The sequence below is a fragment of the Plecotus auritus genome (genome assembly GCF_963455305.1).
Source record: "Plecotus auritus genome assembly, chromosome: 8".
NCBI classification, from domain to species: Eukaryota; Metazoa; Chordata; class Mammalia; order Chiroptera; family Vespertilionidae; genus Plecotus; species Plecotus auritus.
Genome location: NC_137782.1, coordinates 16,162,407 through 16,185,596, shown reverse-complemented (window position 1 = coordinate 16,185,596; position 23,190 = coordinate 16,162,407). Strand labels below are relative to the sequence as shown.

The window sequence follows — 23,190 nt, the reverse complement described above, 5'->3', positions numbered from 1 at the left end:
CTTTCTTATTTTGGAAATTTATTACATTGTAATCCAGGATGGTGATGAGTCATCTCCAATTTTAACAAGCTTTGAGATAGTAAAAGTTCCTGACCCTCAGATGTCTATGGTGAGTTATTATCCAATTCCTTATGTAAATGCTCCAATCCAAAATGATTATGACTTAGATGGACATCATACACTTCTTTTTAAAAAATATATAAGTACCTCAGTTACCTAAAAGTGATTTATAAATCTACTTCAGCTATCTGGAATCAAGTTCAGATGGGATTTTTATCAGAAACCTTAACACATAAAATAAGGTCAGGATAGTGTAGTGTTGGGGAGCCATGATATTTAGATTATGTAGTCATACAGTGAGGACTTGGGGAAACAGGTACAGGCACACCTTGGAGGTACTGCTCGCTCGTTTGGGTCCACGTTACCACAATTAACCATTTGTATGCCATAAGCATCTATAGACACAAGAGGTGGACCTTTTTTAATTCAAAATATCGTGGCAGTTAGCTGGTTAAGCGGATATCCCAATAAAGCAAGTCACAGGAATTTTTTGGTTCCCCGATCTCTGCTAGCTTTAAACGTTTCTTCTGCAGCTTTCTCACTTCTTTCAGCCTTCATAGAATTGAAGAGAGTTAGGGTCTTGCTCTGGATTAGACTTTGGTTTAATGTTGTGGCTGGTGTGATCTTCAGTCCAGACCACTAAAACTCTTCATATCAGCAATAAAGCTGTTTTCACTTTCTTGCCATTTGTGTGTTCACTGTAGACCCCTTTTAATATTTTTTAAAGAATTTTCTATTTGAATTCACAACTTAGCTAATTGGTGCAAGATGCTTAGCTTTTGGCCCATTTTAGCTTTCGGCGTGCCTTCCTCACTAAGTGTAAGCATTTCTAGCTTTTGGTTTAAAGTGAGAGAAGCCATTGTAGGGTTACTAATTGGCCTGATTTCAGTATTATCTGTTGGAATAGGGAGGCCTGAGGAAAGAGAGAGAGATAGGGAACAGCTGCTCCGTGGAGCAGTCAGAACACATACAACATTAATCAATTAAGTTTGCTGTCTTATATGGGTGAGTTTGTAGCATCTCAAAACAATTATAATAGTAGCATCAGAGATCACTGATTACAAATATAATAAAAAAGAGAAAATGTGAAATATTGTAAGAATTACCAAATGTAACACAGAGATACAAAGTGGGCAAATGCCATTGGAAAATGGTGCATATGGACTTGTTTGATTCAGGGTTGCTACAAACCTTCAATTTGTAAAAAAACAAAAGACACACACACACACACACACACACACACACACACACACACACACCCCAACCCTTTAATTTCTGTGAAGTTCAATAAAGTGAAGCGTAATAGGAAAAAGCATGCCTGTATTTGAAAGATTGTTGTCATCCAGAAGGGGAATTGGTTTATACCAGGATGTAAAAGCATCAATGATTGAATTTTTTTAAGGAGACTGGGTTGGTTGCAAAATAGGGAGGATCATTGTAGCTATTAGAACTATTCAATTTGAGTCATGATGTCTTGGATGATTTTGAGATACCTCCCTATTGCATTTTTGAAATCTCTCTTTAATGGATACAAAGAGTAAATCCCTCTTTTGCAGCAGAACTTTAATTAGATGACCTTATATTTAGAAAGTTCCAGCCAAAAAAATCGTTTTATAAGCTTAATAGATATCATGATATTCATACTTAAAATGCATCTACATCACTTTGAACCATTTTATTCTTATTTTATGAATTTCTAATTAGATTAATTACCTTCCTAGTCAGACCAAAGTAGATTAAAGGTAGCATATTGGAAAATGAAAACATGAGTTAAATATAGGTCATTGAATCAGGAAGTAGTAGCTGATGACCTAACATCAGAGGAAGAGACAGGGTAAAAAGAGTATAAAAGATTAGAAAAGAAAGGTCACTGGGGAATCTTTTAGAAACAATACCCTAAATACCTTCACAGAGCCTATGCATAACGTAATAAAAATTGAGTCATTATATCTAAATTTGACCCTGAGTTTTCATTATAAAATCAAGTTATATTTCACATTCTGCATATTTGAATCACACAAATAGATGTACTCTGTGGGTACCTTCAAAATGGCCAAGAGTAAACAAGTTTTGTCATATTGGGATAATAGGTATTATTTTTGTGTAACTCCTATCAAAATGTCAGGTCAGTGAGATGTCTGTATATTTAGTGCATTCTTTTCTAAAGAAAATGCTCATCAGCAGTTATAGCTTTAACATTATGGATGATGTATTTTTTTTTAAAAATGAACTAGGGCCCCTGTTTAAAAAGTTTTAGTTTTAAATGAAACACAAAAGAAAAGTTAAAAAAATGCAAACTACTCTTCTCACCCCGCTGTGCTCAGAAACTCAGTTCAGTTTGTAGGCAGCATTGCTTACTAGAGAAATATATTTTAATAAAGTAACTTTGAGTGCCACTTAGCTGGTATACCAGGTATCAGACAATAAAACAGACTGTAAAACTATAATTACAAGTACGGTACTAGCACATATATATGCACAGATAGACTTGTGAAACCAAATACAAAAATAGATTCAAGTAATATGGAAATTAGTACATGATAAAAGTGGCATGTCATCACTGAAGCATAGTGCTGGGGAACTGATTAGCCATTTGGAAAAGATTAAATTAAACCCATTCCTCCCACAGATCATAAGGAAAAACTCCAAATGAATCAGGGATTTAAATGTTAAAAAATGAAACTTTACTGGTACTGTACTCTCAGTGTAGGGAAAAACTTTGTAATGATGACTCAAAACCCAGAGGCAGGAAAAATAAATGATTGATAAATTTGACTATATTAAAAAATTGACTGCATGGCAAAAACACCAAAACAAAGATAATTGATAAATTGGGAGAAACTGTGACATACATCTCAGACAAAGGGGCGGATATCTAATACATAAAGAAGTCTTAAATACTGAAGAACAAAGGACCAAAAGCCAATTGAAAATTAGCAAAAGGGCATGAATAGATAATTTACACATGCCAAAATAAATGCAATAAAAAGTCTCTTAAGCCAAGACAGTGTTTTAAAACATGATTTTGGCCCTGGCGGGTGTGGTTTAGTGGTTAGAGTGTTGGCCAGCACACCGAAGAGTATTGGGTTCGATTTCTGGTCAAGGGCATACAGCTGGGTTGCAGGTTCATTCCTGATCCCAGTTGGGGCATGCTCGAGGGACAACCAATCAGTGTGTCACTCTCACATTGATGTTTCTTTCTCTCTGTCTCCCTTTTCCTCTTTCCCTTCCACACTCAAAAAATCAATGGAAAAAATATCCTCAGATTAGGATTAACCAAAAAATGTTTAAAATAAAATAAAACATGATTTTGACCATAGGTAAGATAGTTAACACCAAATATGTACATTTAATTATTATAGTCACTGTCTCTGCCCTCAAGCTACTATTGGAAGTAAAACTGCTGAGGTGATAGTACTACAGTGTATCACAAGGTATTAGTAGCTCAGGAAGAGGGGAAGCTTTAGTCTGGGTTGTGAGGGAAGGTCTTAGAGAGAAGGTGGTATTTGAATGGAGAGAGAACATAAAAACCTTGAATACCTGGAGAACAGGGATAGATGTTTTAAGAAGCTGGAATGCCATGTGCATGCCTATTAGGGCACTAGTGCAGCATAAAGCATACTTAGTTTTATTAGCTCAAAATGGTGATATATTTTTAAAACACAAAGGAGATTAAAGTTGTAACCAAAATAAAATAGTATTATAAAATGGCCTTAAGTAACTATTAACATTTCTATTTCTAACTGGTATTGAAACTTCCTTTTGGTGAAGTTTACATCATTGATAAATATTTTAAAATAATTAATAGGAGAACTTGGTTGAGAGCAAACACCACAAGCTTGCCCGGAGTTTAAGAAGCGGACCTTCTGACCATGATCTCAAGCCTAATGCTGCCACAAGAGACCAACTAAACGTAAGAATTTATAAAGTATTATATAAAAATAATTACATGGGTATGTATGTTGGTTATAATTGATGTGATACCACTTCACTTTATGAATGTTAATGAACCCAAAGTAATTTCAAATTCCGGTAGTTTTATTATTATTTTGGGGCTTTCAGTAAATATATTCGTCCTGGAGATAGAGCTACAAACATATACTTTCACACAATAGCACTCTTACAACTGGCCCTATGGCCCTAAGCTGCATTGCCCAAGAGAGGCCTTGGTTTGCACACATGCATGGTTGTGCATGTTGACTGGATAAGAGAAAGATTTGTTGTTTGGATTTTTCCTGTTTAAGGGGGAGGCTTTAGTTATTTGGTTTGGTTTAATTAAATTAGGTCTGTAGTTATATACTTTATATGGAGTATGACTTTTTCATCTTATCTTTTTCTCCCCTTTAGTAATATCTTTTGGACTGATACGAACAGTAAAATTAAGTCTTACTTGGCTGCATGCACATTCTCCATGCTTCCACAGTAGTTCTATAATAGAAATATTTAAGTAAATGAAAAATTTTAAATGAAATGGAAATACAGAGGAAGGATATCTTTAATAAAAGTAGTTCTTTTGTTTACTTTCTTGTAGATTATTGTGAGTTATCCACCAACCAAGCAACTCACATATGAAGAACAAGATCTTGTTTGGAAGTTTAGATATTATCTTACGAACCAAGAAAAAGTAAGTTTCTTGAATATTTTCAAGTATCAAATGTATCTACAATGTTTGTTGCTGATGAACGAGGTGAGGCATAACTGCCCTGGAAATACAGAGTTCTTGTCAAATTTATTAAAAAGTTGCAGAACAATATATGTGATAATCCATTTTTTTAAAAATTATAGAGGTAGACACACAAAGACACGTACCCATTTGTTGATGCGTAGATAGCGACTGAATGGGTTAGGCCAGAGGCCTGAGTTTGGTTTCTGGTGCTGCAACTTATTATTAGTAGATAAGATGAGGCAATTTGCTTTGGAAGCTTGGTTTCCTCGTTTTTTTTCAATGATGAAATGCTCCTTAGCAGGTCAGATAATACAGGTGAATAACCTGTCCGAGTCCCTGGTGAATAGTAGGTACAGAATAAATGTTGAGTTGCCTCTTTTCTTCTCACTTCTTTGAGCCTGCATTGGCTAGCAAAATATTTACATCACTAAAGGACTGTAGAATTCTGGAGGACGAATGGCTAGAGAGAGTATGAGAAATGTAATTTGAAATGTATAAATTGAGTTGGTAGAGTGAAGCCAGCTTGGGTTGCAGGATAGAGGCTGGGTCAGAACTAGACATTTGCTTTCCATAATGAAGCCATGGAGCAGATAAAGTCTCTGGGGAGAGGGAATTATGATGAAGTCAGCACTAGACCTGCGTCTGCAGACTTGATTTTGACTCAGTATTGCCACAGATAAGCTTTTTACTGCAGGCAGATTATTTCACCTACCTAACTTTAATTTCCTCAGATATAATGTGATTGATTAAATGACAGTGAACTTTAAGTCTCTTCCAGTTCTTAAAATAGTCTTCAGATTCTTAGAACATTGGTTCAAAGACTCTTAAAATATGATAATAGTAGCCAGTATCTATTAAACAGCCTTTTAAGCCAAGGATCTTTTATGCCCCATAACAACCCCACAATCTAGGTATTAGTATTAATGATAATATGTTTTTATTGGTTTCAGAGAGGCAGGGAGAGAGAAAGAGAGGAATAGAAATGTCAGTGATGAGAGAGAATCATTGATCAGCTGCCTCCTACATACCCCCTACTGGGAATCAAGTCTGAAACCTGGACATGTGCCCTGACCAGGAATCAAACTATGACCTTTTGGTTCAGGGTTCAATGCTCAACCACTGAGCCTCACCGGCTGGGCCAATTTAGATATTGTTACTGTTCTACAGGTGAGGAAACTTGAGTCTTAGATTAAGGAACCTGTGCAACGCAAAGATTTTCAATGCTGCTTCTTGATGTGCTCATATTTATGAGTTAGAATAGAAAGTCATCAGTGAAGACAAAATAGAGGATTGTAGAGATCCTAGTTTGTAGCATCATGCACATGCCTCAGCAGAAATTATGAAATGCATTGGGGGCAGACAGAGAAACAAAAGGAAAATTAATATCTGTCAGAAAGTTGTTCTATAATTCTGTGAGAATGAATAAATCCTCCTATATAATAAAAGGCTAATATGCAAATTGTCCCCTTGGGAGTTCGTTCCCTCGCTATGTGGTGCGCTGACCATCAGAGGGTGGCATGGAACATGGTGGGCAACCAGTGGCAGCAGTAGGGCACTGAGGGAGTGAGGGAAGGAGGAGGTGGGGAGGCCGGGAGGCCAGGAGGCGGGGAACCTGATTAGCCCTTATCACCAGCCAGGCCTAAGGACCGTACCCTGCACAAGTTTCGTGCACCAGACCTCTAGTATGTTTTATATTTCATGAGATGGTCTTTAGCTGCTTTAACTTGTTTTTATGTAACAATTGTATTTTCTTAATTTCAAAATAAAGATAAAAATCCAGCTGCAACTCATCTTAACTCTTCAGCTTTGAATCTTTATCTTTTATTGAGGCCTTTGCAAATTCTTTGTAGTTGAGTCATTTTCATTCTCCTTATATCCATAACAAGAATGAGAGAAGAATTTTTAAATTTACTCTAGCTTTGAGTATTATTCTCTTCATCACCACAAGAAAGAAAATATTCCTCAATAGAATCATAGGTTTCTTATTTTGTGTTTTATAAAAATAAATTAAGTTAGGATATGATACTCTGTTAAATGAAGAATAATGTTGGTCACAGAAATTGTATTTTGAATGCAGCAGTCTTGTCTAAAATACACAGTAAGATATTGAATTAAACTGTTAGAATGTATAGGCTCAAGAAGCATAGAATAGATTTACAGAGCAGAACTGCCTCAGATAGAAAGGCTCACAAGAAAAATAGTTTGTTTAAAAAGTAGTCACTTCCCACTGAAATTCAATTACTTCTAGATATGTGCAAAAGAAATAAAATGCTCAAGTGATATAAAGTGTATGACAAGTTTCATTTAACCAGTTGATTTTAAGTTTTTGAAGAGTGGGTGATGAAACTTCAATTCTCAGGACATATTATAGGATTCTTATGATCACTAGGCCAAGTGGACGATATTTTCCAATGTTTGGGAAGCACTTTTCAATATATTGGCCTTGAAGTGACCAGAGAACATATTCACACAGACACATTTGTATCTTTGTAATAATTTAAAATGGGTGTTGTAGGAAACAGATACTCCTGTACCCTTGTTCCTTAATTTATCTACACAAAGAAGGTCGATTTCCCAGGAACAGTGCTTTAGGTTATTTGGCATTTGGTCCCTGAGGCTAAAAAGATTTTCTGGAGGAGATAGAGGTGCCCAGAAAACAAATTGGTGGAAATTTGTTCTTACAAAGTTATACTTATGTTTTGTTGTTGTTAAATTTGGTCTTTCTACCTCTTTTTGTCTATGTGACCTTCAGGGCTTGCTGGAACACAGTCTTCAGTACTGCCAATGAAAACCATCTAGCCTAGACTTGACATTGCACTTAGAAAGTTTATAGCAACTTGTCCAACAAAACCAGTTAAATTTATGAAGTATTTTAAAATCTGTGGTCCATAGCATTTAAGAAGTGATTCATTTTTGTGGAACCCAAAATGTGAATATTGTAACTTTTCAAAACTAGCTTTTATCCTGGTAAACATCCTTTCTTCTTTTAAAAATTTTAATTTAAAAAAATTACTGTTATGTGTACTTAATACCTTTCAGTTATGTTTGGGGGAAATGCAGTATGAAGAGTCATGTATGGTAAAGGTAATGGTGATACACTGAATGTTCTGAAGGTAGCTACTGAGACAGTGACATTGGCACTGTCAGGACACAATCATATTTTTGCATCCTGACAAGAAGTTGGTGACAAACCATGGTGGGAATTAATTCAGTTCAAGAAGCACTTGTTATCACCTCTTGGTCTAATATTATTAAAAAATGCGTACTTTTGATATCATTTCTTAGTCTTCATATAAACTAAAACTGTTTCAGGGAAAGAACATCTATAATTCTATAATAATAAAAGTGTAATATGCTAATTAGACCAGACAGCCGAATGACCTTCTGGACGAAGCCATGGGGGCTGAGGCAGAGGCAGTTAGGGGCAAACAGGCAGGCAGGCAAGCAGTTAGGAGTGATCCGGCAGGCAGGTGAGCAGTTAGGGCAATCAGGCAGGCAGGCGAGTGGTTAGGGGCAATCAGTCAGGCAGGAAAAGTGGTTAGGGGCAATCAGGTAGGCAGGCAGAGTGGTTAGGGGCAATCAGGCAGGCAGGCAGAGTGGTTAGGGGCGATCAGCAATCAGGCAGGCAGGCGAGCCGTTAGGAGCCAGCAGTCCCAGATTGCAAGAGGGATGTCCGACTGCCGGTTTAGACCCAATCCATGTGGGCATCGGACAGTCGGACATCCCCCGAGGGGTCCTGGATTGTGAGAGGATGCAGGCTGGGCTGAGGGGACACACACACACACACACACACACACACACACACACCTGTGCATGAATTTTGTGCACCGGTCTTCTAGTTTATATATAATCAAAATGGAGAAGTATGTGATAGTAATTGATCGAGGATTATTCTCTTAGCAAATGTTTAGGTAATTACTGTAACAGAAATGTGGAGTAGAGCAAGGTCAGTGTGCTGTGATATGCAGGAGGTTTCACAGAGCAAAGACTGGTCTTTAAATTTGAGTATGCTTTCATGGTATTTTTTATTTAGTGATCGTCTTCATGGGGATGAAAAGCATGAGTAAAGCAGTGTTAGGCTTAGAGACAAAGCCTCTTATGAAATAGAAAAGGTGGAGTCGGCTTGTGATGAGCCTCCAGTTCTGTGCTTGGGACTTAGATTTCACTGGCAATAGGAAACTACGAAAGCAACAGCATGTGTCTTAAGTGATGTTTTAAGGAAGACTAACCAGGGTAATGGGAGCACAGCTGAGAATGAAAAAAAGGCATAAAGAAGACTCAGGGTACTGATTTTGAGAGCTAAGTTGGAGGTCAGGGAAGAAGAGAATGTGTAAAATGACTTGGAGCCTGCTCCCAGGACTTCGCCCTCAGTGCCTGGACAAAGGAAATGTGGCCAGTGGAATGTGCAGGGTGAGGAGATACTTTCATTTTTTAATGTTTTGAATTGAATTTATTAGAAAAACAACTGTGACTACAATGTAACAAGGAATATACATTTGGTCTTTGGTTCCTGGCGTAGTTTCCAAAACCCAGGAATTCCTGAGTGGTAGTGATGGGAGGAAACATGTTTATAATGAGTTCTTTACAACCACACCTGAATTTATGCTAATGAGATGGCTCCTGGAGGCTGGGGTTGGTTGCCAGAGGAACCAACCTTGTGATTAGAGGGTTGGAACTTTCAGCCCCGCCCCCTGATCTCTGGGAGAGGGCCTGGGGATTGAGAGGGGCCAGTGATTTAATAAATCATGCCTATGTAATGGAACCTTCATAAGCACCTATAGTGATGGGATTCATAGAGCTTTGGGGTTGGTGAACAGGAGAGTGGCTCAGACTGTATGGGGACAGAAGCTCTTGAGCTTGGGACTCCTCCGGACCTTGCCCAATGTACCTCTCCATCTGGTTATTCATTTGTATCCTTTATAATATACCATCAGTAGTAAGTAAAGTATTTCTCTGAGTTCTGTGAACCAGTGTAGCAAATTATCGAACTGGAGGAATGTATTCAGAAATCTGGGCAACCTGGGGATCCAAAGTTGGCATCTGAAATGGGAATTAATCATGTGAGACTGGCCCCAGGTGTTAATGTCACAATTGAATTAAGTTGTAGAATGCCCAGTTGGTGTCCTCAGAAAATTAGGGAGTTGAATGGCATAAAAAACTCACATGTTTGCTATCAGGATTGTCTTGAGTAGAGGAATAGGTTTCCCTTTAGCAACAAAGTAGAAATTTCCAATAACTGAGTTAATAGGAGTTAAAATTAGAAATACATATGATAAGTATTGTATTTTCAGCGATAAAGTGATTGTGCTTATGATTGTAAGAATAGGTGTTACCAGTGAGGTGATTCTAAGATCAAAGGGAGTTTAACAAAAATATTTATTGCTATTAATATAAAACATAGTAATAAGTGTGATGATGTTAACATTTGATGTTTGACTCAACATCAGAAATGGATTAAAATATTGGATAATAAAATATTAACATTTATCAAGTATTTATTATGTATTAGCCTAAACATTTTTATTCAATAACTTATTTAATTTTAACTACAACCTAATGAAATAGGTCACTTAGAAGTTAAATAATGTGCTCCAAATGACTCAGCTAATAATTGATGGAGCCAAGAGTTGGGATTTGACCCCAAACACTTGTTCTCAAGCTTATGTGTGCACTCCGGGGATCACATTACGTTTGAATCCTGTACTTTTACAGAGATCAATAAAGCATCTTTAAGAATTTAAGATGAAGTATCATCATTATTATTGCTGTCTTCAGAGTCTTATGCTTTCTGTCTTTATCATTTCTCTGCTTCTTGTTTCCTTCATTCTACTACCTCCTTGTTTACATTTGTAACATTTAACGTTATAAAGTTGAGAAAATCTTTGTACAGTGCCTTATATACCTTGGCAGTAGTGTATGCTATAAATCTTACTAATAAGTCTACAAATCTGAAAATGTGGGAGTTAGACTGTTTCAGTTATTGAGTTGAGTATATAGGCATGCTGCAAGATTTGCTTATAATAAGCACCTAGCCGCATGTTTCTATTAAGGTTGCTGATGTAAGACGAAATGGAAAACCTTTTGCTGTAGTTATTTAAGAAGTATTGCGTTGTTTCCACATTCAACCTAGACATACATTTTAGAAGTGAAAATAATAGCATGGATGGTTCCTAGGGCAGTGTGTGTTCTTGTTGGAAGAGGAAACACTGTACTAAACTGTGTGCAGGAGGTGCAGGAGAAATAGATAGCTATCCTTGGGGAATGCAGACTCCAGTTGTAGAAATAAGAAAACCCTCAAAAGTATTTGGCAGTTAGAAGAGCATCATTTAAATGAAGGTAGTAGGATTGAGGCAGTTACTGAAGGAAGGGCTAAAAGTTGCCAAAAACTTCCTGGAAAGTTGAATTTTTGACAGGTAAGCACCTTTCTTTAAAGAGCATCTATTATGTATGCAACCATGAGTGACATGCTCCAAGTTAATTTACTTACCTAACAGTCTGGTGAAAACTTCAGTATGCTACCGATCTAAAGTAGTGAGGTTTCAGAAAGCTACTAAAAACAGCTGAATCATAGAATATTTGCTACTGCTTCTGTGAAATATCTATTTTTATAGATAAACACAGAAGCAGTAGCAAATATTCTATGATTCAGCTGTGGAGTGTTTATTTGTCTGTGTCTGTGAAGAGATACATAACATAATCATTTATTTGATTTGTTTCTGTGGAGTGTTTATTTGTCTGTGTCTGTGAAGAGATACATAACATAATCATTTATTTGACTCCTTATGTATGTGAGTATCTAAGAAACCCAATGACTCTAGAGAAATGTTCAAGGTGAGTTAGTGGTGAGGAGTCTACTCTGCTTTGGCTCAGAATTTCTCATTCATTGGCTATTTTATGTCACATGTAAATGTTGTAAAATGGTCAGGTCGTCTCAGAAGCATTTGAGAGTTCATGAGACATACCTCAACTTTGTCTTGAGGCCTCTAGTGTTTTGAAATACCAAAGCATGCCCGGCTGGTGTGGCTCAGTGCTTGAGCATTGACCCAGGAACCAAAAGGTCTCCAGTCTGATTCTTAGTCAGGGCATATGCCCGGGTTGTGGGTTCAATCCCCAGTGGGGACTGTGCAGGAGGCAGCCAATCAATGACTTCCTCTCTCATAAACGTTTCTATCTCTCTGTCATCCTCCCTTCCTCTCTCTCTCTAAAAATCACACACATATATACACATACACACACATACATAATTAAAATAAATAAAATAACAAAACATAGTGAGGAAAAGTAAAAGAAAACTGAAAAAATTCATAGTGCTCTGAAAGTAGTTTGATCTGTGAAGTTACAGGGAACATGCTTTTGTATTTTCCTGCCCTGCATTGTGTTTCTAGGGTGAAATCTATGACTGTGCAGCGTTCACAGAAGGAGTCTGTCACTGACTCTGCCACTCTTCCATCAGGACCAAGGGGAACCTGCTTCATAACCCTTGACCTTCCCTGCCCCAGATCATAGGCTGCTGTTTCTTATTTAAACATCTTTTCTGATTCTAGGCTCTGACAAAATTCTTGAAATGTGTTAATTGGGATCTACCTCAGGAGGCCAAACAGGCCTTGGAACTGTTGGGGAAATGGAAGCCCATGGACGTGGAGGATTCCCTGGAGCTACTGTCCTCCCATTACACCAACCCCACAGTGAGGCGCTACGCTGTGGCCCGGCTGCGCCAGGCAGATGATGAGGTACATCAGTATTCATTATTCCTCTTTGGGTTCATGTTAAACTAGAGCCTGATCCTAGGCTCTGAGTAAGTGTGTGTGTGTGTGTGTGTGTGTGTGTGTGTGTGTGTGTGTGTGTCTTTTAGAGAAAGGAGGGGTAGGGAGATTTTTTTCAGGGGAGAAGAGGATATACTGGGTATGTTTTCAGAAGTAAAATTAAAATATTCCTCCAGGGACTCCTCTGTGAAATGAAAATTTACTTCCTGATCTTTTTCATGATAGGACAATCTCTCCCAGGACACTCACCTGGCAGCAGAGCTTGCTTCTCTCTGTTTGGAAAGAGGAATTCTAATGAAAAATGGTTTAATGCAGCACCAGCTAGGGAATAATTCAGATCCCCTCTATTAGTCAGTATACAACAAGCCCCATTTAATTGTAGCCTTGCAAAGCCCTTGGGGCCTCTAAAACAGAGGTGCATGGTCATCTTATTCTCCTTCAAACTCCTGTAAACTTTCCATTGCTGACAGTTGTGTGTATGTATAGACTTTCTGAAGGTGGTTTTGAATCCTCTGGAAAGCAAAGCCTGCAAACTTGATGCTGGCTGTTTTCATATCTCAGGCCCCAAGGGATGGAGGAACAGTCTGTGTTGACACAAAGTATTGCTGCATCTTGAATTTTAATAATTCCTAATAAGGTAGACTAATCCAGCAATATTTTTTACTTATGAATTTTTATAGGGTGAATGTGCTCTCAAACATAATCTAATAGTCTATGCCAGCCTGCAGTGCTTTTGGGATATGGAATAACTGCTCAAACCTCAGTATGTATCTAGGAATGCTGATCCCATAGAACATTATCAAAGATCTTTATTAAACACAATTAAATCATTTTGAATTCATAGTGGTATCTGAATTTCAAGAAGCAAAACTCAGCCTTTATTAAGGTCGATATTTATATGTGTGTTTAATTATTGTAAAGTTTAAACACTAAAATAAATAGAATAGTAAGTGCTCGCATTTAAAATACCCATCTTTAACAAATGCCAACTCATAGCCAATTTTATTTCATCTATAACACCTCTTAACTCTCTCCTCCCGGTTCCCTCCCATTCACTACCTTCCCTGAGGAAGATCTCAGATATTGCATAATTTTATCAGAACAGGATGTTATTCACTCTCCTATTAAAGAGCATTTCTTAGCATTGTGATTTGGCATATTATCCTCTCCTTCCTAATTGTCTTTACTGTATTGCAAGTAAAAAAGAATATTACATATTTATTTGAAATATCAAAATACTTATTTTTAAATTCATTAGAAATTTCACGCAAGTCATTAATTCTTTATGTTTGACATGAATCATAGAGTTTAGATAAAGGCCTCTATGGTGTAGTCAACACAATCCCTCAGTGTGAGTTCATAATGTAAATAGAAAAATTGTAAATCATTATTTCTGATTGTCTGGCTTTGGTTCCCTCAATAGAGGCTAGGTGTTTGTCTGGAGTTATCAGTGTTCATGTAGATACTGAGCTCTTTCTAGACCATTTATAATTTTTGTTATGAGGTAGAGAATAATAGAAACATTATTACATGCATTCTAAACTGCAAACTATGGTTCAATGATTAATTTTTAGGGGTTTTTTTTTTTTTAAATTTCAAAAATATAGCATAAATACTATGGTGGTTAAGTTAGCTCATGGTTTCCCTTTCTCTGACCTTACTTCAGTACTGAATTATGTATACCCAGCTAAAAAAAACTATTAATTCATTAGATGTACTAGTATATTAAGATCTGAATTTTGTCTTTTCTCTGACTCTATATACCTATATGCACTGAGTGGCCAGATTATTATGATCTCTGAATGCATAATAATCTGGCCACTCAGTGTTTATCCTATATAATAAAAGGCTAATATGCAAATTGTCCCCTCGACCAGGAGTTCAACCAGCAGGCAGGCCGGCCAACCGCCCATGTCCCCTTCCCCTGGCCAGGCTGGCTGGATCCCACCCATGCACGAATTCATGCACCGGGCCTCTAATATATATATATGTATATATACACTGAGTGGCCAGATTATTATGCGTTCAGAGATCATAATAATCTGGCCACTCAGTGTATATGTCTTTGGGAACACTATATTCTATATTATTCTCACTTCGGTTTCCTTTCCAAAAAAAGAGTGATAATAGTGCTTATGTCACTTGATAGTTATGAGAAAAAATTTGGTGTTTGCTTTGCTTTTTGGATACTACTTTAAACAAGGCATTTACTGGTCACTTACTCTGTGCCAGGCACTATTCTGTGACTTTCTTCTATTAGTTGATTTAATACTCATACCTCATTCCTAAGGCTTGTATGATCTGTCCATCTATAGATGAAGATCCAGTGAAACACCACAAGGTTAGGTATCCTAGTGATCTGACAAAGGAAACAGCTTATAAATGGTAGAAAAAGTGAATTGTTAGCATAATATTTAGGAATAAGTTATGTCTATAACCATACTGCATTTGTTTTTTTAATATTATCTCATTTCTTTATTTTCCAGGATTTATTGATGTACCTATTACAGCTGGTCCAAGCTCTCAAATATGAAAATTTTGATGATATAAAGAATGGATTAGAACCTACCAAGAAGGATAGTCAGGGTTCAGTGTCAGAGAGTACATCAAATTCTGGAATAAATTCTGCAGAAATAGATAGGTATGGTTATCCAGGGAGGACTGGTTTTCACATCGGAGAGTTTCTCTCCTTTTTCAACTGTCTTCTTTCCATTTTCCCTGCATGTACAAAATCCTAGTTGGTAATAAGTTTGAAGTTTTACCAATGAATATCGCAAGTGCACTCACAGTTTTTGCAGGCTATGGAGTCAAACTACCTAAGTTAAAATCTTGACTCTGTCACTTACTAGTGTGTACATTGTGTAAGTTGCATATTCTGTGTGGCCCCAGTTTCTCATCTTAAAAGCAGGGATATAGCAATAGTAACTGATCTTTAAGAGTTGTTGAAACATTGGATGAGTTAATACACATCCAGCATTTAGAAAAGTGTCTGACACACAGTGCTCAGTAAGTGTTAGATACTATTTACTGTTCATGCAAATGAAGGACAGGGCATGTTAGTGGACTCAAGTATTTTATTGTAAAATTGTATATTTTAGTAGTTATACTAAGTAAAGAACATGTTACTTGAATTAAAATCAGCTAGTAACAATAATAACAATTAAGAACTCTTACCTCTGTAGCAGACACTGTGAGGTAGTCTACATAGATTGCCTTGTTAACAGTAATCTACTGAGGCAGGTGCTCATATCCAGAATTTAGATATCAATGACTTACTAGAAGTTAAGTAAATTGCCCAAAGTGCATAACTTGCAAATGGTAGAGTTGACTCCATGTTCTTTTACTTTGCCATTGTGTTTTCTATAAAATCTTAAGATTTGCAATAAATAGGAACCTTTGGGCGAGAACTTTGAGGCCCAGTGATAATAAACTATTTTGTAAAAACTTGAGAATGAGTTCTGGAAATCAGATTACCTGAATCAGTACAGATATTTCAGTTATCACATGGGCTCAAGATTTTATTTCTGAAATTTTTTATGATTATGTTAATACTGTTTTTATCTTCTGTGTTTCATTTGGAGACGAACTAAAAAACAGGAAAAAAAAACACATTTTTTTATTTTTAAGAGAACATACCCCTTACCTTTTCTCCCACTATACATTGGAAGCCTTCTGTCTCTAGTCATGCTACCTTCCTCCTTACTTATGCCACCTAGAATGTTTTCTTAAGGTCTGCTTAAGATTTTATGGCAGGATATAAACTGTAACCCAGTATTTCCCAAATCATGGTCTGCTGGTGACTAATTTGTGTATTTTTAAAAAGATATAAAGTTGGTAGGGGTGGTTTTGTGACCAAATATGTTTGAGAAATGTTGAAATGCTTGTTTAAAGTAAAATGGGCTTTTTTTTTTTTTTTTATAACAATAGTACTTAGCAATATGCAGACATGCACATCTCCAAGCAGCTATTACCTATATTCATTGACCACAGGACCTCTTTTCCGGAGCATACTGTGACTCTGGTGTTGCACAGAACACAACTTAGGAAGCGACACGTTATCCAGACACAAGCAAGATGAACTATGCTAAAAAAAAAACAAAAAACTGTATCTGCTGTTCCAAACAGAATTTGTTACATATCAGTGATATCTCCTATTATTTTTTCAGCTCCCAAATTATAACCAGCCCTGTTCCTCCAGTGTCTTCTCCTCCCCCTGCATCTAAAACAAAAGAAGGTTCAGATGGTGAAAATCTGGAGGTGAGTGCAGAGCTTTTCAAGTTTGCTATAGGAGAGATCCTACCAGATAAACACCTCAGAGTGGTTTTCATTTTAAAAATTTTTATTTATTGATTGATTTTAATCCTCACCCGAGGATATGTTTTTTCATTGATACTAAGAGAGGAAAGGAGAGGGAAGAAGGGAGGGAGGGACAGAGGGAGAAACATCCATGTGAGAGAGAAATATCGATTAGTTGCCTCATATATGTGCCCCAACTGGTGATCGGACATACAACCTGGGTATGTGTCCTGACCAGGAAACAAACCTGAGACCCTTCAATGCATGGGAAGATGCTCTAACCACTTATCCACACTGGCCAGGGCCTATAATGGTTTTGAAAACATGGATTTTTTTTTTTTTTTATCAGCACCTGAGTATTTTTTTTCCATTGATTTTGGGAGGGAGGGAGGAAGGAAGTCAGACATGTGAGAGACACATCAGTTGCCTCCTGCCATTGGGTCTCAGGATGGAACCTGCCACCCAGGTGAGTGCCCTTGACTGCAAATTAAACATGAGACCTTTTAATATGCAGGCCAACACTAACCACAGAGAAACTCCAGCTAGGGCCTATGGTGGCTTTTAAAACATTGATTTTGATTAATAAACCAAATATTACAACTTTATTAAATAACCTGTTTTATGATGCATGTTTATGACTTTTCCTCTCAGCAAAAAGCACCAGATGATCTTCAATTCGAGGCTTTTTATTGGTGCTTTGGGCATATGAATGGATTCATATGCAATGTAAAAATAAACTGGCTTCAATATTTTATTAAAGAAACTCAATATTTATTGCTAACATATTTATGAACATTACTGTAATTTTTGGTGTTTGTGATTACACTGTAGAAATGTGTGGCTTTGATACTAAGGCTGATACACTACAAAGCTGTTTTTTAACTCATAGGAAAATTACATCTTTTTAGATAAGTAGACTGGGCATAATGCAAGTTTGCAAGTAAAAAACAGGCCTATTTGGCTGGTGCTGCTCTGAAAAGTGCATTCGGAAGTGCATTTGCAGAAGCACTACTATGTATTGTTAAATTTCTCTCTAAGACTTCTAATTTGAGAAGAATCTTTGACACCCCTGATGTCTAAAACAAATATGTGTTTAGATATTAGAAAGTTAATAGCAGATGGTAATATAATATATATACATTTCTTTTAATTCTTTCAGCAAGATCTCTGCACCTTCTTGATATCAAGAGCCTGCAAAAACTCAACACTGGCTAATTATTTATACTGGTATGTGAAAATAATTTTCTGTTTATTTTCTGTAGGACGCCCCCTCCCCAATATCATAAACATTAAGCCAGTTTACAATAACGTGTGAGTGGCCATCAAAAGCCTAAGTGCGGTATTTATATCTAGCTGTATTCCTTTACAGCTGTGCTTGGGAATATTTGTTAGCACCACCATTTCTCTTCCTTTCACTAACTTTCCAGTATCTAAGAACACGTTGGGTAAGGTAATGGGTGTGGTGTTTTTTTTTTTTCAGTTTGATGTCTGCTTGCCTTTTATGGTATCTAAGTTTAAGTATGATGCTTTATAGTCCCTTAGGAGTGTGTATTTTCACATTATTTACCAAAACATCGGGAGCATACAGAAATGGAAAGTGGGAATGTGAGGTTACTTATTTTATGGACGAGGAAACTGAGGCAAAGTCATCATATAATTGAACTTGATAGAAGCTGAAGATTAGATCATTTACCTAGCACTTTGCCATTTACAGAGTGTTTTCAGTGACCTTTTCTCATTTGTTCCTGTGAAGTTAAATAAGGCAAGTTTAAAAAACCTCTATTTTATGGTCTCTTGAGTTGAAGGAAAGGAAAGAACTAAGGCATAGGAAGACTAATTCACTTTTTGAGATATAATTAATATGAAGCATGGTTCCCTTTATCTGTCACAGAATCCTACAGTGTAAAGGACAAAAAGCTTAAGCCACAAGGAGGAATATTTTGGTTCAATAAAAAAAATAGCACTAGGATTAAACACTAAGCAAGGGAACCTTATCCAGTTTTGCAGAGCAAAGGGAAGAGCCAGCTGGGTAAGCCCTGCCTGAAGCCTCTGGACACTGAGAGAACATTTAAAACTTCTCCACTTACTTGATATATTGTAACTATAGAAATAATCTCTAATTTTTACTGCTCAATTTACTGTGCTTACTTAAACAGTACGAATTAATAGATCTCCATTCTGAAAGCTCATTATTTTTTAAGAATAATGAGGCATTTTCCTTTCCATGACAGAATTAAACAAAATACTGTCTTACATATACATTTTAATTGTTCTATTTCCATTTGAACATTTTGAATTTCCTTTTTCATTTGTTCCCTTTCTAGTGATTTAAATGGAATTTCTGCTCTAGCTGAACCCTTAGGGGTCTATTGTTGTGCAGACAATCCTTTTAAAATGAATAGTGTCAACCTTTTAAGCCACCGAGAGAAGTTATAGTCTCCGATCTGTGAAATGTTGGGCATCAGGATCTATAAATCGTTTCAGAGTTTTATTTTTATAGCTATTCCGGTATGATGGAACTGAAAGTAAACTTTGGATGCTTTGACATGTTTTTCTTTTACTTTTAAGACTTTTCAAGGTAATAAAGGTTATTTACCCCACAAAACAAAATTGCCAGGAAACTGGTAGTCCACTGATGTCATCTTACAATGGGAAACGGGACAGTTTTGTCTGCCTTTCTACTTGAAGATGACAGATTTCAAGGGAATACCTTAGAGTGCTTTGTAAAATCTAGCTTACTGCTCTGAACAGAGAATTCAGAAATGATTCAAATGTACATTTTCTAGTCATGATCTAAATCTACCCTTCAAATTTGGAAATGGTACTGTTATTTTGATTTTATATGGACTGTTCTGTGAAGCAGAACTTTGGCTTAAATGATTTTGAGAGGTGTTTGATACTTGAACTTTATATTGACCACCAATCTATACCCTCAACCACATGAAATTTCTGTGGCCATTGTGTTCATACTTGGTGGTCTAGGAGAGCAAGGAGCCTGCACAAAGTGGTCATCTGTATTGCTTATTTGTAAATGAGTTTGCCGCGTAAACACACAGGAAGAAAATGAAGAAGTTGTTAGGACTAGCGAAGGCTTCCTGAAAGAGATAGGGTGTTGCCCTCTGTTGGAAGGATGGGTAGACTGTGGGAAGGTGGAGATGGGAAGGTGTTTGTGGACAGTACTGCAACATGACCAGAAGCACAACGAGGTGGTCAGGGGATTGACCTGACTGAAGTGTGAATGCATAAAATGGGCATAATGCAAGTTTGCGAGTAAAAAACAGACCACATAATGAAATTAAAATTAATCGGTAGGTGTGTTAAAAGGAATGTATTTACCTGTTTGAGAATTATCAACTTAGAAATAATGGTTAAATCCATGAGATAAGTCATTTATTCATTCAACAATAATATTATGTGCCAGGCATGGAAGTGCCAAGGGTAAGCTCTCGGCTCTCATGAAATTTACCTTCTACATGGCTGAATATACTCTTTCCCAGAAATAGTACAAGGAAATACAGTGGCTGTGACTTGAGATTTGTAAAACACTATTAGTTAACAAGGTGGAAAAGTTTCTTGTGGCTTCTCAAGATAAAACAATGTGGGAATAAGCTGAGTAGAACAGGAAGAATTCTGACAGAGGAGCCCAATGTCCTGTGTTCTGATTTTAGCTCTACAGTCAGCTAATTGTACCACGGTGGGGCAGACAACCCCTCTAAATTTCCCTATTGATGAAACAAAGCAAGTTGGTATAGATGCATGATTTTCATACTGTATATCATATATAATCTATTGAAACTTTTTTTGATTTTTGCATCAGTGTGCATAAATGTGGCCGTGTTTATAAAGTTGTGATGGGAACCCCTGTAAATTGGTGCAGCAACTACAGAAAACAGTGTGGAGGTTTCTTAGAAATTAAAACTAGAACTCTCATATGACCCAGCAATTCTGTACCTCAGAAAGTATTAGGAAAAAATTCTTGTTTTTTTTTATGCCAAAATTTTTAGAAAATCTAGTATATTGTGTAAATTAGTTATTAATTTACCTTTTATATATGGTTGTATATGTTGGCCCTTGTATTTCCACTTTTAAGAGTGATGATAAAATACCTCATTACTCCCATTTTATTATTTTTGCAAATGTGAATCTTTTAGTGGAAAGGCATAAATATTTACAAAATGAACCTGAGATTCATTTCACATCTGAATGACAACATATTTTTAAGGTATGTGATAGTGGAATGTGAAGATCAAGATACTCAGCAGAGAGACCCAAAGACCCATGAGATGTACTTGAATGTGATGAGACGATTCAGCCAAGCATTATTGAAGGTAACCATTTAACATAGAGTGACAAACCTGCACCAGATCTAGCCTGTTGCCTGTTTTGATATGTCCCTTTAGCTGGGAATGGTTTTCATATTTTCAAATGGTTCAAAAGAGTCAAAAGAAGAATATTATTTGTTGTGATACAGGAAAATTACGTGAAATTCAAATTCAGTGTTCTTAAGTGAAATGTTATTGGAACCTAGTCATGTTTTTTGTTTTCATATTGTTTATGGCCAGTTTTGTACTACCATAGCAGTTGAATAGTTGGGATAGAAAGTGTATGCCCAGTGGGCCTAAAGAATTTATTCCTTGGCCCTTTACAGAAATTTTGTTGATCCCCGATTCAATGAATCAACCTATACATGGAACCCAAAATCCCAACACTTTGCTTTTCCATTTCTACCTCTGTTTACTTTTTTCATTTTCAAAACTAGGTATGTTCCAAAAAAGTTTGGCAATGGTCATATTGCAGAAACTTTCCATATAACATAACATGTATTTTCCTTCTTAAACATTTTTAGAGATGGTATGTAAATCCATTTTCCCTTGGTGTTTGTGACTCTTAGAGCAATGTCACAGTTCAGCCAGCAGTTATACCAAGGTGGGGCAGACAACCCCTCTAAATTTCACTATTGATGAAACAAGTTGGTATAGATGCACGATTTTCATACTGTACATCATATATAATCCATTGAAATAAATTTAAAAGCTCACAGTCTAGCATTTGTCATTTAAAGAAAAAATATGGTGCACAGCAATGAACAGAAAGCACATCAATCTGTGATTTTCAGAAATACTACTCCTTTATCTTCTTTCATCTTATTAAATATTTAAATCACCTCTTATTTAACTCTTTGAGATTAAACTTTTATATAGTTCTCAGAGCTCAGAATGTCTCTACATCAAACTGATTAGCAAATAGCAAATAAGTAATTAGCAAATTGGTGCTCTTTTCTAATCTCAGTTCTGTCACTTATGGCATTTGTCACTCTGTGAAGAAATCTCAGTTCCTCTGAGTTTACATCTTCTCATCTTCAAAATGAGGGTGTTAATGTTTTCCCAGCTGCCCTTACCAGTGTAATTGGAAAATTCACTGTATTTTATAATATTTTATGAACTGGGAATCACTATCTAAGACTTTATAGCATTTAGTTATTATGACTTTTATTTTACTAAGCCATATAAAATGTTGCTATTTGAGAACTTTACCCTTTATTCGGTAGATTTTTAGTTCTACCAATATTGTTGCTGCCATATCCCCAGCACATTGCTAAAGACATCATAGGCATCCAGAAATTTATTGAATCAATGAGTGAAGTCATTTTGTGTGAATGAATTCTATTTTGTTACATGGCTGTATGTGAAAAAAAAAGTGCTATTTTTGATAGACTAGTACTTGCTAAAGACTCAATATTTCAACTGTGGAAAAGCTGGTGTTGTTTAAGATGGCAGGTTTCTCATCTCTGAATCAAGATAATTAATCTTTTTCAATTACACTGTGCATTGAAGTTTGCAGCTATTAGAAGAATAAATAAAGATCACCCATGCTATTAAAGAAACCCTGATCATTATGCTGCATAGAACTAATTTTCCTACCCATTGAATACCTTCAGGGTGACAAGTCTGTCAGAGTTATGCGCTCCTTGCTGGCTGCACAGCAGACGTTTGTAGATCGGCTGGTGCATCTAATGAAGGCAGTGCAGCGTGAAAGTGGAAATCGTAAGAAAAAGGTAAACCTGCGGGATTTGCTTTTTATTTATGACTAATAATGTCTCGATATCATAAAATTCTGAGTTTTGGTACTTTCTTTTGGGTTGATATATTTTATGAAAAACTTATTTAATTTTAGTAATAAGAACACTTAAGCATACTGATTATGTATGGGATTCTATTTTATGAGTTTCATATATTGACTTAATCCTCACAACAACCCTTTAAGTTAGATACTATTATTATTTCCCCAATTGTAAGGAAAAGTAGGAATAGAGAGGTTAAGTTAATTTGTCCAGTGTCCTCAGCAAGGATTAGCACTGGGATTTGTACCCAGACTTTCTGAGTCTATATTTTACCTATAGTGTTT

The 23,190-nt window shown here is 36.5% G+C and overlaps 1 protein-coding gene across 1 annotated transcript in view; it reads left to right on the top strand.

Moving 5' to 3' along the window:
• PIK3C3 (phosphatidylinositol 3-kinase catalytic subunit type 3) overlaps positions 1-23,190 on the top strand; it is a 77,099-nt gene that overhangs the window by 25,943 nt on the left and 27,966 nt on the right. The window contains exons 7-15 of the mRNA XM_080683799.1: positions 38-109; positions 3,869-3,973; positions 4,592-4,684; positions 12,271-12,456; positions 14,976-15,130; positions 16,656-16,746; positions 17,945-18,012; positions 21,008-21,113; positions 22,724-22,840. Coding sequence (XP_080539925.1) covers positions 38-109; positions 3,869-3,973; positions 4,592-4,684; positions 12,271-12,456; positions 14,976-15,130; positions 16,656-16,746; positions 17,945-18,012; positions 21,008-21,113; positions 22,724-22,840 — 993 coding nt within the window. The remainder of the gene's footprint in view (positions 1-37; positions 110-3,868; positions 3,974-4,591; positions 4,685-12,270; positions 12,457-14,975; positions 15,131-16,655; positions 16,747-17,944; positions 18,013-21,007; positions 21,114-22,723; positions 22,841-23,190) is intronic.